This window comes from Penicillium coprophilum (genome assembly GCF_028826855.1).
Source record: "Penicillium coprophilum strain IBT 35676 chromosome Unknown utg000002l_segment0_segment1, whole genome shotgun sequence".
NCBI lineage: Eukaryota > Fungi > Ascomycota > Eurotiomycetes > Eurotiales > Aspergillaceae > Penicillium > Penicillium coprophilum.
The window spans coordinates 3,076,492-3,094,239 of NW_026622722.1; the positions used below are offsets into that span (position 1 = coordinate 3,076,492).

A 17,748-nucleotide genomic window follows, 5' to 3' on the forward strand; every position below is an offset into this window, starting at 1 on the left:
CATTTCGGACTTTACATTAAAATCCGAGTAAATCCGCAAACATGACTCGCAGCTCCTTTTTGTCCTTTTTACCCTAAATGTTCTGTACTCCGGTCCGCTAGACCCCAATTAGAAACAAAGAAATAAAATGGGTCTCCTATTACTCCATACTCCACAAGTCTAAAGGAGCAATAAGGAGTCAAAGTACGGGGTAGATAACACCTAAATATCGCCCGTCACCCTGTAGTAGTAAACGCACTGGGAATTGTTACGTCTTATGGCCATTCTCCTTCGCCATACGGCCTTTGGTCGGACGCTAAGCCTGTTCACCAAGCCAAGTGGCCTCGACCCTTATCGTGTGACCGCAGATACCGACATCCATCCGTCCAAGAATGACATTGTGCCCGAAGCAGTCTATCTGGTGGACTGGACCGGCCCTACGGACCAGGACAATCCCAGGAACTGGCCATCATGGCTCAAGCTGCTGGTCCTGTACAATGTGCTGATCGTCAACCTCAGCTTTTACACGGCGCCAGGAATCTACGCAGCCAGCATGACTCCGATCCAAGAATCCTTGGGTGCCTCCTACGAGGTGGCCATGCTTGGCCTCTCGTTGTTTGTAATTGCGTATGGTGTAGGCCCGCTGATTGTAAGCTAGCCCGACGGACCTATTGACCCTAATCTGGAATCACTAACAGCTAGTCCTTCGTATTCAGTTGTCGCCCATTTCCAATTTGCCGGCCATCGGTCGCACCCCGGTCTACGTGCTCGGCTCACTGGCCTTCTGTTTATTCAGCATTGGAGCCGCGTTGGCGAAGAACATAGAAACCGTTATCATTCTCCGTGTTCTAGGTGGCCTAGTCGGGGCCTCCCCCACCTGTATCGGTGGCACTACCATTGCTGAGGTGTTTGGACCCCGTGAATTACCCTACGCGTTGGCAGTGTATGTCCTGAGCGGAGTGTGTGGCCCAGCTTTCGGTCCTGTAAGTTGCCTGCTCCTTACTTACAACTAGTATGATCGGACGGTCCTGACCTTGAAACTTTTTGTATCTTTAGGTACTGGGAACCGCCGTGGTGTGAGTCTTCTCTGTGCCTTTTTCATTTCTTCTCTCTCGTCCAGATTGCTAATTACACCTATTAGCGACCGCTGGGGTTCGTGGTCTGCAGCACTTTGGTTGATCGCTGGAATCGCCGCCATGTCGACAGTTTTTATGTTCTTCCTGCTCCCAGAAACTCTGGCCGACAACATTCTCTATCGTCGAGCCGCTCATTTGCGCCAGGTAACTGGGGATAACAGGTATTGCAGCCCGAGTGAGACGGAAACCACCGAGAATAACCTGTTCCGGGCGATGCTCAAGCAGATCGCCGCTGACTTCCGACTCTCCTTCATTGACCCTGTGATCCTATTCATCAATATCCACACTATGTTCATATACGGGATTTTATATCTCTGGTATGAGTTTTTCCCGTACGGTAAGTGAATCAACTGGTGTATGGGGTTGATTGATGAAAAGACGTCCACTGATTTTGTCTTGCCTTGTCTAGTCTTCGGGGAAATCTACGGGTTCACAGGAATGAAACAAAGCTGTAGGTTCTTTTTTCCAAGCTTGCCTCTTCTTCCAACTCTGTGACTGACCCAATGAACTTTACAGTTGCCTTCTTTGGCATATTCGTCGGCGCGGTCATCTCCGTCAGCTCCTACATGCTCTGGATCCATTACTATTTCCAGCCCCATGTAGCCCGAAAGGAGGCAAACAACGAAGTTGTCGAACCCGAAGAGCAAATCCTGCCAGGTGCAGTGGGAGCAATTTGCATCCCTATCTGCCTCTTCATATTCGGCTGGACCTCCCGTGAAAAGTATGTGAGATTTCATTCTAAAGTTTGAATAGTCCCGCTCTACGAGCTCAATCCCAAGTTAATACTAAATCCCCAAGCAGTGTCCACTGGATCCTCCCTATCATCGGCACCGCCTTCTTTGCCCCGGGATTCCACCTCACGTTCCAGACCATTCTCAACTATCTGGGCCAATCATACCCAAGCCATGTCGCTGGCGTCTTTGCCGGCAACGCTTTCTTCCGCAGCGCATTTGGCGGAGCGTTGCCACTCGCTGCCAGACGCATGCTGCAATCGCTTGGCATCGGATGGGCTTCTAGTATTCTGGGCTTCATTAGTCTCGCCATGATCCCGCCCCTCTTTGTCTTGTACCGGGTAAGTTTTCCCAGTTCAGTTTTCCTTCTTCCTAGCAAACCATTGGAGTTTCTTGGTTTTCTTTTTGTGCTAACTTTCGAAAATCAAACCAGTACGGCCAGAAATGGCGCTCGTCAAGTAAATATGCAAGCAAGTAAGCCGACCTGCTGGGAGAGGAAGGGAGGATAATTTTGCCCAGATCGTTGTGGAACTTTAAAAAGCGCTGGGTTTCTACGGATGACCTGGACGGGTTATAATTCCAGGTTCATGGATCTTGGTGTACAACAAATACATAATACTTGATTAGGTAGTTTTAGGAAAGAAATATTGGGATTTTTTTAAAGTTGATTAAATCAGCTTTTATATGCTAAAGTAAATGTGACTCAACTGTCGTAGAAAAAGTGTCGAAGCATGAGTTCCTAAATATTAGCTTTAAACTAGTCCTGCGATCAGCAGTCAACGCGGTTTCAATTTCGTACCTAATTCAAACAAGCTCTACTTAACACCTTGGCACTGCATGTCAATGTCAAAGGGCCAATGGGGAATACTTCTGTACCCACCTGCATACATCCTGAAGTCCACTTTACACATATTAACCTTGGACGAGTATGATGCCCAGGTGGGATCAAAGCACGGGTTAAGGCATGGTCGGAGATAGGGAAGATGGTAATATTCTTAAGGATACCCTGCGAGATTTGTCATATCCCAGCTTTTCATATAAGAACAAAAAAGGAATGGGCTCAACGATGCCACACAAAATTCTCGTGAGTTCCACCTGGGCAAGGTTACCAGCCCGGGCGTGCTCCGACAGGATACCGGGGAGCCCCACTTGATTAAGATAAGCTACCTACCTAAGCCTGATAGGGCTAGTGTGGCGGTCCAAACCAATCAGGGAATTCACTTTCTATCAATCGGAGTCTGCGAAGAGCCGGATGAACTTTAATGCTGGCAACTAGTGGGACTGTCCCTTGACGGTGATATATGCAAGGCTACGGGAGAGAGAAAAGCTCCAAAAAATCCATAAAATTGACTGGTGATATGATCAAAAGGAGGGGCAAATCTAGTTTCTATGTAGAAAAGCCAAGGGTTGAGCAAGGCGAAAGGTTCCGCAGACCCTGTGAATACAGACCCATGTCCACAAGCCGGACAAGCGCGTGCACAACCTTGGGCAAGCTTTTGTGGGTTATCCCGGACAGCATAGATGGGTACATTCCCCCAGAATACCCATAAAACGCAGTACTCAATTACGAACCCTTGGGAAAGTCCGTCAAGGCACTAATCTCCCGCCATTCCTCAATCGCCGCCAAGGTCTCAGATGCGGCCTTGCCAATCGCCTCGCTGGCATCACTGCCCAAAGGCAAGAAAGCAGGTAGGGATCTCCCCTCCGCGACTCCCGTGGAGGTAGTGACGTCGTAGATAACCTGCGCGCCCTTGACGGGGTTACCCAGTTGGGCGCCGTTAAAGGCGGCAAAGTTGGCGTCGGTTGTGTCGTTAGCCTCCTTGTAGGCCGATAGGCGCGAGGTCTTTTCGGTCGGGGTAATATTGGCTTTAGGGTTCAGCAACTCGGTACGGAAGAAGCCCGGTTCAACTAAACAGTGGCGGATCCCGAATTGGGAGATTTCACCCCCGAGTCCAAGTCCGAGCCAGCGCAGAGCAGCCTTGGAGGCGTTGTAGAGATTGCAGCCGGCCATGGGGTACCAGGCGGCCATAGAGCCGATTGTAACCAGAGTGCCTGACCCCTTAGCACGGAGGTGGGGCAGCAAGGCGCGGTAGAGGTTCAGGGGGCCAAATGTATTGGCTTGGAATTGACGCTGAGTCTCTTCTGCTGTAGCCTCTTCCAGCATTCCTGTGTGCACGTAGGCGGCATTGTTGACGACAATGTCGACCGTTCCATAGACAGCCAGGATGGTTTTGACTGCTTCTTGTATCTGGGCTGGGGGCTCGTTGTGGTCTAAGTAGACAGCCTTGATGTTGGGATTGGCTGACTCGAGCTCGGCTAATTTATGCGGACTCCGAGTGGCGGCCAATACACGATCTCCGCTCTTGGCGGCCACTTTAGCCAACTCCAGGCCAAATCCAGACGAGGTGCCAGTGATGAGCCAGATCCGGGAGGTAGAAGACATGGTGGATAAATGGATGTGTTCCCAAAGAAATTGAGATTAGGATGTTCAAGAACCGGTAGGCGAGGACGTTCATTTAAGCCATTTAGTCCTGGATGTATAGTCTGATGTCACATATGATGGGACCTGCGTAAATGAGGGGTTTTCGGCTGAAATAGCTCAACTGTAAATCCACTAAAGCATCCCTGTCGGAACTGCCTAGCAAAGTGGACCAAATCCTATATACTAAACGGGTGCTTATTGGTTAGCGAAAGGATTGTATGGACAGTGTAAAGGCTAGTATCCAAACTGACGAATCAGATCAGACATTGGGGATCATGATGCATCAATATCCTTAAACAAAGAAATGTGATATTCATGGATCCTAAAAAGACGGAGATAAACATCGCAGATACTGTAGGGCCGAGGGTGATGCGAGTAGCCTTCATTACCTGTTAGCCTCCACACCGCTGCTTAAGGGCTTGCTCAATGAGTCACCCGGTTGGTATACCTAAATGTCTTGAACATCAGGCAATGGTGGACACCTTTTGGACACCGAGAACAACTGGGATCCATGGATCCCCATTCTAAAGGGGTTTCAAACGGTGAGGGCATTCCGTTAATGCCTCTACTTAATAGTGCATATGCAAATGGTATATACATAACTTCCAAGGTTTTCATGTGTTCAGTCACTTTTGTCAGTAGATGGTCTCCCGCTGAAACCCCCCCATTGAATCGACTACACACCAGTTCTTGGGCCTGCGTAAATATATACATTCATGGATACTTGGACCACAGTTCCTGTTACTTCTTTCATTTTGAGATCATTCCCCCTTCAAATGCTCCAACGAAACTTCCACCTGGTCTTCCCATTCCCGCCATATCGTGATTTGTGACCACTGACCATTCACAATCAAAGGCGAAAGGAAACAAGAAGATGGCTCATGATATCCCCAAATCCTGTGCAGGTCGACGTCCTGTGTGGTTAGTCATCGGGGCATCGTCGGGAATCGGTCAGGAAATCGCCATGCAGGCTCAGTCGCATGCCACTGTCATCGCAGCGGGAAGGGATAAATCCAGGCTACAGACGGTGGCCACAGCTGGCTGCCAGATCCTAGAGTTAGATTTGACTAGTTCTTCTGCTGTGATTCAAGAAGCTCTCGCCCCGTTGATCCTGCAACACGGGTTTATCGACGCCATCATCAACGTGGCCGGGTATCTCTTGGAAGGGGCAGTCGAAGAGGCCAGGTACTGATAATTCTTCTCACAATTTCCCCCCTGTATCCGCGACTGATTACTCCCTTCGGCCAGTGATGAAGAGACGCAACATATTTTCGAAACCCATGTCTTCGGACCACTACGCCTGACCCGCGCTATCCTCCCCTCAATGAGATCTGCCCACAAAGGCACAATTGCCCACGTGTCCGGTATTGGCAGTCTCCAAGGCGCAGCTAACGCCGGTATCTTCTGCGCCTCCAAGGCCGCTCTCTCAATGGCAGTCGAGGCCTTGCAGAAGGAGGTTGATCCCCTAGGGATTCATGTCTCCCTGGTGCAGCTGGGTCACTTCCGCACCCCGTTTCTCTCGGCCGGGCATCGCCGCAAAGTCGCCGGCCATATCAGCGATTATGACCCTGTGTTGAATCCAATTCGCGCCGCTTTCGATTCCTTTGATGGTTCGCAGCAGGGCGATCCGGTCAAGGGCGCCCGGGTGATTGTTGATGCTGTGGCCCGCGGTGACGGCACGCTCCCTTGGCTTTTACCTGTTGGACCGGACGTCCCGGCAGCAGAGTTGCAAGCACATGAGTCTCGTGCTAGCCAGATGCAGGCGGTACACGCTTGGACCAGCGTAACGGATGTGGATGGTGAGGTATGATGAGGGGAATAGAGACAGTGCTGTCTTGCCAGCTATCACAGGCACATGTTTATTACATGATATTTACGGAGTAACGAGCAGCCAGATAGAATGGAAATCTGATTTGCTATTATACAACAAAGATTGAAGCTAGAGAAGCAATGGGATAAGTGAGCAAGAGACCAAGGGGGAAATTGACAGGCGAAAGATATGCCGTGAAAGTAGAATTGGCACAAAAATGGCACAAAGTTGGCAGAATCCGTTATACGAAGGCGGTGACGCATGCTTGATCATGCGCATTCAAATGAAGGTTGTACTCCGTGTTGTCAGCACGGAGTAAATAAACAAAGAGAAGACAGTCCAAAAGCCCGGTCATCCCACTAACAAAAGAGGTGCCTCTTTAATTCGAGGGATTAGCGGCATTCCCCTTAGACTCGCCCCAGACAAATCGATATGTCAACTACATGGCGCGTCACCAGATATACCCAACCGCTCATCTTCTCATCGTTTCAATGGAGAAAGCCCTCCTTCTGCCACACTTCAATGTACTTGCAGACAAGATCTGGAGTAACTCCGTTACACGTACGAAGTGTGTAGGAGACCTTTCGTGCCTGCGTAGTATCCAAAATGAGACGCCCTCCGGCCAGTCGCAGAAACTCCCCCCGCAGGAAATCTTCCAACTCGGACAATAAGTTGTTCTGTGACTCAACCTTGCGCAGCCACAGGTCTAGAGGGATTGTCACCAGAGAAGACAAGTTGAGCTGGCGGGCGAGGACAGTTAGCAGGGCCTTCCAGGGCTGTCTCACTGGATTTTCAACGTGATACACCAGATTCGTTGGTTGCAAGGTAGTGAGGATATCGCGGATGGCCTTGGCAGCGATATCGACTGGGATCCAGGAGTAGGTCTATTTTTGTGAGATGCGAGTTAACAACAGCAACAATGTGAGATCAAGCGGTGCAAATTGCAACCTACCCCATTTATCTCTGGCATTGCACCTACGATCTGCGATGCCTTGAGAATCGCCGGGATGTGTTCATTCTGATTCCACCGTGCGCCCTCAGTCGCCCCCGTGATTTGACCCAAGCGGACAATCGAGGGCTGCAGCCGGCCCGGAAATACAGCCAGACTTTCAGCGATGATGCGTTCACAGACCCATTTGGCCTCAGCATAGCCTAGTGCCGCCGTGCTGGTTGGGTCCGTGATCAGGATCTCAGGGAGTACAGTAGACGGAAAGCGAGCCCCCACTGCGATAGAAGATATGAAGATCAATCTCGGGGTCAGATGTGACCGGTCGCGTTGGCATTGGATGGAAAAGTGTATAAGGTTTTTGACAGTTTGTATTTGCGGTTCTAGCGAGTGGAGCGTGCGTTGGAAGTTCACTGGCCAAGCATTGTGCAAAACGTCTGTAACTGTACCTGTTAGTTGTGCATACGTTTCGCCGTCCAGCCCAAGAGTGTGGTCGTCTAGCTGGGCCTCGTGAAAGGTGATCTTTGCCGATCCCTCGTCGGTGAGATGCACTCCCTTGGCGGAGTTGGCTCTCTCCTGACGAGCCCGAAGATCGTCAAGGTCGTCAGCATTCTGATCGCCATGGGCCCGTCGCATCAGACAAATGACCTGGTTCACGCTAACGTCCCTACAGAGCTCCTGGAGGAGGTGCACTCCTAGGCTGCCAGTTGATCCTGTGATCAGGACCACACGGTCGGAGGTTGTTGATGAAGAGGGTGAGAAGCGACTCACAAGGTCGGTCATGGCGTGCACTCGATTTACGTTTTCACCACCGCATTCTCCCAATTGCAGGGCAGCCGCTAAGTCAACCACGCTGGGATGTTGGTAGATAAAACTTGGCCTGACGGGGCCGTCGCGCAGAACAGCGAACGCCGACTTGTCCTGCACGCGGTTCAAAAGCTGCGCTAGACGGGACGCTTCCAGAGAGTCCATTCCCAGCTCGAAGAAATCATGCTGATTTGTCCATGGCCGACCAGCGATTCGGTCGTGGACGCACCGCTCGACCAACACTCTCAGATCGGCTTCAAGTTTTCCTGGCTCTGGTGAAAGCAGAGTAATCGAACTTCCGTTGCCTGTGCGTTGGGAATAGACGGCGTCTATCTCCGTTTGAAAGCGCTCATAGGCCTCCTTGCGCATTACTGAGCCCTTATCAGACAAAGGCATTTGCTTGCCTTCGGGCTTCACAATGATCATATCCATCGAAGAAACTCGGGCATGGCGATCCAAGTTACAGTTCTGAGCCTCAACCAAAGACCAGATAGTTGCTAGGAATTGTGAAAGGTCCTGCGAAGGGATCGCCTGCCTGGGTTCCACAAGGACCCCGATTTCCTCACGATGTTCCCCGAACACGATGGCCGTCTGGATGAGATCTGTCGCCCGTAAGGCGTTTTCTAATTTGCCAGGTCGCACTTTCTCACCAGTCGAGAGCACAATGAGATCATCATTGCGGCCCAAGATCCGTACCTCAAGGAATGTGGAACCCGCCCTTTTCTCCAGGAGATCGGGCACATTATAGGGCTGCTGCCAGCCCAATGGGAACCCGATCAGTTGGCAACGCGGGGCTTCTGCTGCACTCTGGTCAAATTCAAGGTCGACGACGCGCAGGCCAAGGTCGGTGCGAATTCGGAGATAGTTCCAGTCATAATCTACGGACGGAATAAAGATGGGGGCAATGGGGCCGATCTCTGTGGCGCCGTAGTGATTGAGAAGTCTGACGCCGTTGGCGGCCAGAAGCTCACCCACATTTCTCTTGATCGCGCCACCTCCAACGGCAACAAAGTCTAATGGCTTTAGGATCTCAATACTCTGGCTGGACTCTATCATCTCCTCCAGAATGATTGGCACAGTCATCAAGGAGGCAGCCGCGGATCTCTCCAGTAGCTCCGTCACCGACGTGGCCGATGGAATGATCGCCGATGAGGGAAAGCAACATGACTTGCCCGTCGATAGACTCAGGCATGGGGCGAGAAGACCAAATCCCTAGACATGAACGGGCCGAGTCAGTCTGGCGCAACACGTTTTCGTGACTGAACGTCTTGATGGCTTCAACGCACATGGTAAAGGGGCAGAGTGGATAGGTTGACACGATTCACACACTCCTCCGGCGCCAGAAGATGGCAGGCAGCGTACGTCAGGGGATACCGCTGCGACAGTCGGATGGTTTTGGGCAACCCCGTCGTTCCAGAAGAATGCAGAATTACCATCATCTCATCCCGGGCCCGCGACGAACCGGTTCTGGAGGTGGTGGGCGGGACAGCAACCTCCTCGCCTGAGGTAATGAGGTTCTTGTACGATATTGCGGAGATGAGGGGCAACCGGGGGCCCGCAGTAGGCAGAAGGTCGAGTGCCTGGTTTCCTGCGTGGCTGGTTCGGTGCGAGACAATCAGGGCCCGAGCAGATGTCTCTTGCAGCAGGTGAGCCGTTGCCACAGGGCTCAATCGTATGGACAAGAGCAGGACCTATGGAACATTGAGTACTTCTGGACCGGCCAATGATCGGTGTGCATTCGTGGCTACTCACCGGTATGTCCATGTAAAGTAGAGCCGACATGTACATAAAGAGAGTCACATCGCTTTCTAGGAGCAGGGCGACAGGTTGCTGGGAAGTCTTGAGTGAAGGACTCGTGATCTTCCGCAGGGAAGCAGCAGCGGCATATATTGCCTTTTGGACGCCGAGGAAGGTGAGTGGTGTGAGATTGCTATGTTCCCCGTTCTCACGTTCCTCTTGCAGGCAGAACAGGTGATGAGGATTGTGAGTAGCGTTGAAGTCAATTAATTCCGGTAGAGAGCATATACCTGACGCCTCATTGGATGCGTCATCGCATTCTTCATTCAATGTTGCAATTGACAGGTCCAATATAGGCCTTCGAAACGGTGGGTTCTCAGACTGGATTAGCATCTTGATATCAGGTCCACAAATTGTTCGGATTCAACGCAATGCACTGAAATCCAGGACTTGGAGCTTATATTGAAGCGATTTCCGCTTTCCTCACGTATGCTGGAGATGTGCATGGGACCTGCGTACGGTCCAGCCTTTGAAAGTGCCCATTGTCAGCTATGGCGCCTGCATGTGGTAGAATCTACCACAGGCACCTAGGGTAACCCCCCAGATGCCGGGGCCGGCGAGCTCTGCTTAGTCAGTACGCAGGTCCATAACTATACCAAGGCTAAGTATGCCCTTCATAGTTCGTGGTTACAGTGCATCATAGCCTGACATACTCCTGTGTTAGTATTAAATGACAGTGACAACGAACATCTTGCCAATCCCAGGCATGGCTGCATCTCAGCGCATTCTCTTCTTCGGAGGACAAGGAAGTAGAGCCATTTTCTCTTCCAAGACCTCCGCTGAGTTGAACCAGTCGATTCAGCAGTCCTCGTCCGTCGAATCGCTGTTTAAAGCTTGCCATGCGGCGTTTCTTGGTGAGATAGAAGCCACAAAGAACCATAACACTGGGCCTTCGTGGGCCAACTTAGATGATTTCCAGTCACCCGATCTCTTGATCAGCATTCCCCAGAAACATTGGCATAACCCGATCGTCCAAGGCGTTGCACTTTGCCTCCAACAGCTGGCCACCTATCTGCAGCAAAGCCCGAGCCTAGACCACATCCAGTCTCCTCCCTTGGGGGTGATCGGCTTTTGCTCTGGGGTATTGCCTGCGCTGGTTCTAGCCTCCAGTCGATCAATCAGTGAATACATTGAACACAGCAGACAGGCAATTCGCCTGGTATATTGGATAGGATACCGAGCCGGCGAGCTCAGTAGAAGTATATCAAACACGGAAGGGGCTTGGGGACTGTCCGTGCTTGGGCTGGAGCAAAGCGAGCTCTCAAGCCTTTTGACTTCATTCAATATCAGCCAGGCAAGTTCAAAGCGAATGCCAGTGGGGAAATAGCAAGATGCTCACTTCTAACACGGGCCAATATAGGGAACAGCCACACCCAGCAACGAAATCCGCCTTTCCAATCGATTTGGTAGATCCGCAATCACTGTGGTGGGCCCTTGGGGCATACTAGACCGATTTCGTGCCCAGTGTCTGACGGGACGTGCCATCTGCGACCCTATCCATGTTCATGCCCTCTACCATGGAGGGGATCTGGGATATATTGCCCGAGACAAGGTTCTGCTTGATGTCGAACGGCGGGAAATATCCTTTCCGTCTGTTGACGATCTCGCTTTTCCGATCTGGTCGCCACAGCTGGTCAAATTTATCGACTTTGAAACAAGCTTAAATACATCCTTACTGCATATCACTTTGGACAGCATCCTCGTTGAAAGAGATGACTTATACACGACGTGGATAAATCTGTCCCAATTGATGACAGACGCTGGCCATGACCGGGAGATTATGACCGTGGGCCCCGGCGCGCATGGAATCATCCACAACCTGTCAAAAGACTTGACACTCCCGAGGACGACTGTTCTAAATATGACAGGTTCTGGTTGTAATAGAATCCGGACGGAGAAGCAAGACGGGTTTGCTGTGGTTGGTATGTCTGTTAATTTCCCCCTCGGTGCAACCAAGGAGGAATTCTGGAACACGCTCGAAAGCGGCCTGAACTCAGTGGAGGAGGTATGTGGGCTCCTTTCTACTTCCTTTCACTTCTTTTTCACCTCTAGTCGTAATAATTGTCGTGATAATGGCTGATGAAAAGGCTCAGATCCCCACCACCCGGTTCAAGGTTGAGCAATATTCCCCTTCTGGGGATGGGAATCAGGCTGGCAATTCTCGACATATGCCGACGCGGCATGGAAATTTCTTGTCAGACCCTCATGCATTTGACCATCAATTTTTCAATATATCTCCCCGGGAGGCAAAATCCATGGATCCTCAGCAAAAGCTTCTCTTACAGGGAGCGCTGCGAGCACTGGATGATGCCGGATACACCCCGAATGCCACTCCTTCTTTCCAGACTGACACCATGGGTTGCTATATTGGAGTTGCAACGGATGACTATGTCCAAAATCTCATGAACGATATCGATGTCTACTCCTCCACAGGTTAGTTCATCCTATCATGTATCCATTTCTAGTTCTGGTCCCGACTGATGATGTGCTCCTGTAGGCACCCTACGGGCATTCCTCAGCGGTAAGATATCCTATGCCTTTGGCTGGAGTGGTCCTTCTCTGGTCAGCGATACCGCATGCTCATCGTCTCTGGTGTCCATCGCGCTGGCCTGTCGAGCCCTAGCGAATGGGGACTGCTCAGCAGCCCTTGTGGGTGGGGTGAACGCCATCACCAGCCCAGATGTGAGCCATTATCTGGACTGTTGGATTGCGGATCATTTGCTGACTGTGCAATATAGATGTATATGAAACTCTCTCGCGCCCATTTTCTCAGCCCTACTGGCCAGTGTAAGCCATTCGATGCCACCGCCGATGGATACTGCCGTGCTGAAGGGTGTGGGCTTTTTGTGATAAAACGACTTGCAGACGCCGTTCATGAGAATGACCGCATTCACGGAGTGATCAGAGGCGTTGAGCTGAACCAGAGTGGAAATGCCCATTCAATCACGCATCCCCATGTGGACACCCAAGAAAGGCTGATGCAGAAATTGTTGCGAAAAACCAAGCTTGACGCGAGATCAGTAAATGTGGTAGAGGCCCATGGCACGGGAACCCAGGTATGTTCATTCAGGACTCAGGCAAGGGGATATTTTCAGCTCAGGGGGTATGGATGCTGACACCGTATCGGTAGGCTGGAGATGCAACAGAGGCGTCAAGTATTCAACGGGTCTTTGGAAGTACTACTGCATCACGCCCAGTTTTCCTGACATCTGTAAAAGCCAATATTGGACACGCAGAGGCAGCGTCCGGTGCGGCTGGCCTGGCAAAACTTCTGCTGATGTTGCAGAAGAAGCGAATTCCAGCTCAAGTGGGACTGAAATATCTCAATCCAAAGTTGACGGCATTGGCATCGAATAACATCCGGATCACTACTGTTGGCCAGGATTGGCCCACAGGGCAAGATGGTGAGGTACGACGGGCCTTGTTGAATAACTTCGGTGCTGCAGGATCCAATGCCGCCCTCATCTTGGAAGAATATTCGAGCCCTCTGGCCGTGAAGTTGCCGTCGCGGACGGCATATAACTTGATCGTCTCAGCCAAGACCGAGGGCGCTCTTCAGCTGATTCTCCATGCTCTGCGTGAGATGCTTCTTTCTGGGTCGAACATTACAATCCGAAATCTATGCTATACCCTCACAGCCCGAAGGCAAGTATATGACTATCGAGTTTCACTGGTTTGTAAGAGTACCAGCCATTTGCTGGAACAACTAGCAAACCCTCCCGGGGTGACATGCTGCAAATCCAACCTGAAACCTCGGGTCATTTTCGTCTTTTCCGGCCAGGGCAGCTTCTACGTGGGCATGGGCAAGGTACTTCTGTCAACATCGCCCGTATTTCAGCAAACCGTCCAGCAGTGTGATCTTATACTCCAGAATCTCGACTATCCTGAGATCATGCCAATCATACGTGGTACACAGGTTCCTCGGCCAGGAAAAGAACATCTTGTCTTGTCCCAAGTTGCTTGCTTTGTCGTCGAATATGCGCTGGCGTATCTATGGTTGTCCTGGGGTGTGCAGCCAGAGTTGCTCATTGGCCACAGGTACGAGTATCCCGCTCTGACCACTATGTAAGGTATGGAATCACTCACGAGTCAGTAGCTTGGGAGAGTACGTCGCAATGGCTATCAGTGGTGTCCTTTCCTTAAAGGACGCACTATGGCTTGTTTCACACCGAGCGCAGTTAATGGCGGACAATTGTCAGGTCGACGAAACAACCATGTTGGCGTGTCAGAAGTCGGCCTCGGACCTGACAGATGTTCTCAAGTCACAAGGCCCAGGGCTGTCACATATCACTCTTTCCTGCGAAAACACTGCACATGATTCAGTCGTTTCTGGCCCTCGAGATGAGATCCGTACACTGTCGGACCTGTTAAGTGCACAAGGTACTCGCTGCACGGAGCTTAATGTGTCGCTGGGCTTTCATTCCCCGGCATTAGACCCTATCATCGAGCCACTGGAAAGGTTTTGCAGGGGTTTGCAGTTTTCAGAGCCCAAGTACCCAATCGGGTCGTCATATCACGGCCGTTTACTAACTTCCGAAGATCTTACCAGTGAATATATCCCCAAGCAGACGCGTCATGTGGTCCAATTCGCGGCTCTTTTGTCCTCTTTGGATCTCCAGGATGGCAAGCGCCATACGGCTTTTATTGACATTGGTGCTGCTCCAATTACCCTCCCAATGATTCGAAAAGGAGTCACCTCTGACCGCAGTCTGTTCTTGCCCTCTCTGAAGAAAGACCAAGATCCCTGGGAGACGCTGTGCGCATCTCTACAGACCTTAGGCTTGCAGAACGAACCAGTCAACTGGCGCCAGGTTTTCAGCGGTACTAACGCCCGAATCATGGACTGTCCTGAGTATCCGCTTCAATATAGCACTATCCATATTCCATTCCAAGAAATGACTTGTAGCCACGAGCAGCAAATCCCTTCAGCCACCCTGGAGAAGCCTCGGTCACTTCTGCTTCTCACGGACAAGGTCCAGGAAGAGTCGGCAGATAGCCCAACTATTTACATGTCTAAAATGGAAGTCCTCTCGAGCTATTTGCTCGGTCATGCGGTCGCGGCCAATTTCTTGTGCCCTGCATCTGTTTATCACGAAATGGCACTGGAAGCCGGTGTTACGGATTCATTGGTTGGGGAGAATGAGATGCTTGTTGTCAAGGATCTCTCCTTCGAACGACCCCTTCTTTATCAGACGAAGGATGGAGGAACGGCAGTTTATCTGTCTGTAAAACGAGTGGGAACTGAATGGCATTTTGAGGTTGCCTCAGGTGATAAGTCGCTGCCTAAAGCCGACGTCAAGCACTGCTCTGGATTACTGTTACCCGTCCCTCTGTCTGAGACTCGGAGGTATCTGACTCGCAAAGCTGCTTACATGAAGCGGCAAATGCATCACCTACAGGGAAGCCATACCGTCAAGAATGTCTTCCATACAAAGGCTATCTACAACGTGATCTTCTCTCGCGTTGTACAATATTCGCCAGAGTACCATTCCTTGGAACGGCTCACCGTCGCCGAGGATGCTTTGGAGGCATTCGGGGCGTTCAAGGTGCCAGGGGAATCTATCAAGGCCCGCGGAGTGCTCTCTCCGGTCTTTGTTGATACGCTACTGCATGCCGCAGGCTTCGTCGCCAACAGCCACATCCCACTTTCTGATGTCTGCATCTGTGTGCGAGTGGAGAATGTTCGCATCCTTTACCAGGATCTGGATCAATCCCAGCGGTATTCTTTATATTGCAGCTTGCTGGACGGTCAGGATGGCACCTTAGTTGGAGAGGCTTTTGCCATGACAGAGGCAGGCATTGTTGTTGCTTGCGTCGAAGGGATGCACTTTAAAAAAGTCAAGCTGAGGACCCTCCATGATCATCTTTCCCGGCAGAGTCAACGTCACCCCAGTGCCAGCCCGAGTGCTGCTCCGAGTCAGATGCCTAATCCCGTCGATGATCGTCATCGACGAGCAGAGATGTCTATTGCCACAGCGCGGCAAAAAGTGATGGAGTTGGTTTCTGCTACATGCGGCAGGCCATTGCACTCCATCACACAAGATTGCAAACTTTCTTCTCTTGGGGTAGACTCGTTAATGAAGATAGAGCTGTGTGCCTCCCTGAGCAGCCAGTTTGCAAACGGTCTCTCGTTGAGCTCTGCAGAATTGGACGAACATGCAAGCGTTCGGAAAATTCAAGATTTTGTGGCTGCGCGTATGCTGCCACCATCAGACCATGACCAAATCAAAGATGATGTCGGTGTGCAGAGCCCAGATGTGCAACACAAGGTATTCCCTAGTCAGGAATCGTCCGGGCATGCATCCAGTAACTCGGAATTACAACAAGCAACAAAGTATTTGAGCGATAGCTTTTCTCAGTCGGCAGGACTCGAAAGGCTGGTAAAAATATTCAGCGATGTCTGTGGAATTCCAGAGAACAAGATCAATCACGACATGACACTGGCAAACCTCGGGCTAGATTCCATGATGGCTATTGAAGCCCGGGAGTTCCTGGAACACGAATTTGGCAAAGGTATTTGTTGGGAGGATCTCGATGCAGAGCTTAGTGTCAGTGATCTTGCATTTAGACTGTATTCCACTCCCGACGGGCAACTTTCACCCTCCACAGCTACATCGGGATCGCTGTTCCCTCCTCTTGAGGGGGCACAGGAGAATCTACCAGATCCCGTCCTCACTATGCTTCAGGCTGGCTCTCCAAAACTTCCCACGTTAGTCCTCTTCCATGATGGAAGCGGCACTATTGAGAGCTACAGAAGACTCGACAAGATAGGTTGCAATATCATGGGCGTTGCAAACCCGCCACTGAAGAGCTCCTCCCATTGGGCAGCAGATCTCAAAGATATGGCCCGCCGATATGCATCGACCATCAAAGCGTCTGCGATCAGTCCGATTATCCTTGGAGGTATACCGATCCTTGTTTCTGTTTGTTTTCTTTTTTTCCTTGAGACCTCTAGATATAATAATCATGCTAACTTGTGCCTGATAACTAGGATGGTCGTTCGGAGGTGTAGTGGCCCATGAGGTAGCCCAGCAGCTCCAATCTCAAGACTACGATACTCTTGGAATCATTTTGATTGACTCCCCATCCCCTCTCAATCATGAGCCACTTCCCAGTGCGGTTATTGATCACATTCTGCATCCAGTACATGCTACATCACCCAGGATTACTGAGCAGTTTGCCCACCATGCGCGGTTCCTCGCCGACTACCGCCCTAGTGGCTCTATTCCAGAGGATAGAGTGTACGGAATGTTACACAGTCAAGATTGTTTTGACACCACACGTCTGTGCGGTGTAAAATACCCTTGGCTCGAGGATGCGAATGCGAGAATCGAATCGCTCTCCAATTGGCAAAGTGTTATCGGTCAAGAACTCCTTGTTTTCGATATACCGGGTAATCACTTCGAGCCCTTCAAACCTGCAAATGTGAGTCACAGAACCCGGAGGTCTTTAGCTGGATCAAGGCATTTTCTGAATTTCGCTGACTTCACATAGGTTCATGATGTATCTGAGAAGCTACAAAAGGCTCTTGCGGCTATTGTCAAGGCGAGGTTTCAAGGTTGAGATTCGAGTCACTTGAAACATTGGACGGCTTTGGAATTGGACATTCATACCCAGTGAAGAAGGGGTATCAGCATGCGTATACTAGGTAAAAATCTCAAATCATTTAATTGCCAGAAGTAGCGGATTTGCCAATGAAGAAGCGTACAATAAGACGAAACTCCATGAAGATTAACTCGATTCTCTACACTATTCATATCGTGCATACTAAAGCCATCCAAACCTGAGGCCGATTTCATGATTAATCTCTCACGCCGTGAATGGGCATTCAGGTCTCAATTTTAGGGAAGAGTATGCACCCCACTGTACGATCCAGCTGCCAGACTGTAGTTGGGAAAACTTCTATTTGTTTCTTTTGTGTATGTGTTGCTAGTTGGCATCTTTATGTCAGAATGGATGCACGATACCCTAGATTTTGGGCTTTGGAGACCGTCCTCACGTTCAGGTAATCAAGTCTATGATTTGGGTGTGTGTTCCTACATGAGATCAGTGATCCTTTC

The 17,748-nt window shown here is 50.7% G+C and overlaps 6 protein-coding genes across 6 annotated transcripts; 4 read left to right on the top strand and 2 right to left on the bottom strand.

The window, feature by feature from the left end:
• Positions 1 to 256: 256 nt before the first annotated feature.
• On the top strand, positions 257 to 2,324 carry N7500_003235 (MFS transporter; the record flags this gene model as incomplete). The annotated part of the gene is made up of 8 exons (XM_056674381.1): positions 257 to 628; positions 696 to 962; positions 1,036 to 1,055; positions 1,121 to 1,452; positions 1,525 to 1,566; positions 1,632 to 1,836; positions 1,917 to 2,187; positions 2,280 to 2,324. The coding sequence occupies 8 exons, from the start codon at positions 257 to 259 to the stop codon at positions 2,322 to 2,324; spliced, it is 1,554 nt and encodes a 517-aa protein (XP_056534906.1).
• Positions 2,325 to 3,410: 1,086 nt separating this feature from the next.
• On the bottom strand, positions 3,411 to 4,289 carry N7500_003236 (SDR family oxidoreductase; the record flags this gene model as incomplete). The annotated part of the gene is made up of 1 exon (XM_056674382.1): positions 3,411 to 4,289. One exon carries the CDS (start codon positions 4,287 to 4,289, stop codon positions 3,411 to 3,413), a length of 879 nt encoding a protein of 292 aa, XP_056534907.1.
• Positions 4,290 to 5,202: 913 nt separating this feature from the next.
• On the top strand, positions 5,203 to 6,138 carry N7500_003237 (short chain type dehydrogenase; the record flags this gene model as incomplete). The annotated part of the gene is made up of 2 exons (XM_056674383.1): positions 5,203 to 5,513; positions 5,577 to 6,138. The coding sequence occupies 2 exons, from the start codon at positions 5,203 to 5,205 to the stop codon at positions 6,136 to 6,138; spliced, it is 873 nt and encodes a 290-aa protein (XP_056534908.1).
• A 488-nt stretch (positions 6,139 to 6,626) lies between these two features.
• N7500_003238 (acylglycerophosphoethanolamine acyltransferase) lies at positions 6,627 to 10,021 on the bottom strand (the record flags this gene model as incomplete). Its single annotated transcript, XM_056674384.1, has 4 exons — positions 6,627 to 7,022; positions 7,091 to 9,103; positions 9,178 to 9,582; positions 9,644 to 10,021. The coding sequence occupies 4 exons, from the start codon at positions 10,019 to 10,021 to the stop codon at positions 6,627 to 6,629; spliced, it is 3,192 nt and encodes a 1,063-aa protein (XP_056534909.1).
• A 373-nt stretch (positions 10,022 to 10,394) lies between these two features.
• Positions 10,395 to 11,746, top strand: N7500_003239 (type I iterative polyketide synthase; the record flags this gene model as incomplete). The annotated part of the gene is made up of 3 exons (XM_056674385.1): positions 10,395 to 11,003; positions 11,049 to 11,693; positions 11,741 to 11,746. 3 exons carry the CDS (start codon positions 10,395 to 10,397, stop codon positions 11,744 to 11,746), a joined length of 1,260 nt encoding a protein of 419 aa, XP_056534910.1.
• A 14-nt stretch (positions 11,747 to 11,760) lies between these two features.
• On the top strand, positions 11,761 to 17,251 carry N7500_003240 (uncharacterized protein; the record flags this gene model as incomplete). Its single annotated transcript, XM_056674386.1, has 7 exons — positions 11,761 to 12,121; positions 12,186 to 12,370; positions 12,427 to 12,744; positions 12,819 to 13,726; positions 13,782 to 16,591; positions 16,680 to 17,113; positions 17,183 to 17,251. The coding sequence occupies 7 exons, from the start codon at positions 11,761 to 11,763 to the stop codon at positions 17,249 to 17,251; spliced, it is 5,085 nt and encodes a 1,694-aa protein (XP_056534911.1).
• Positions 17,252 to 17,748: the final 497 nt, after the last annotated feature.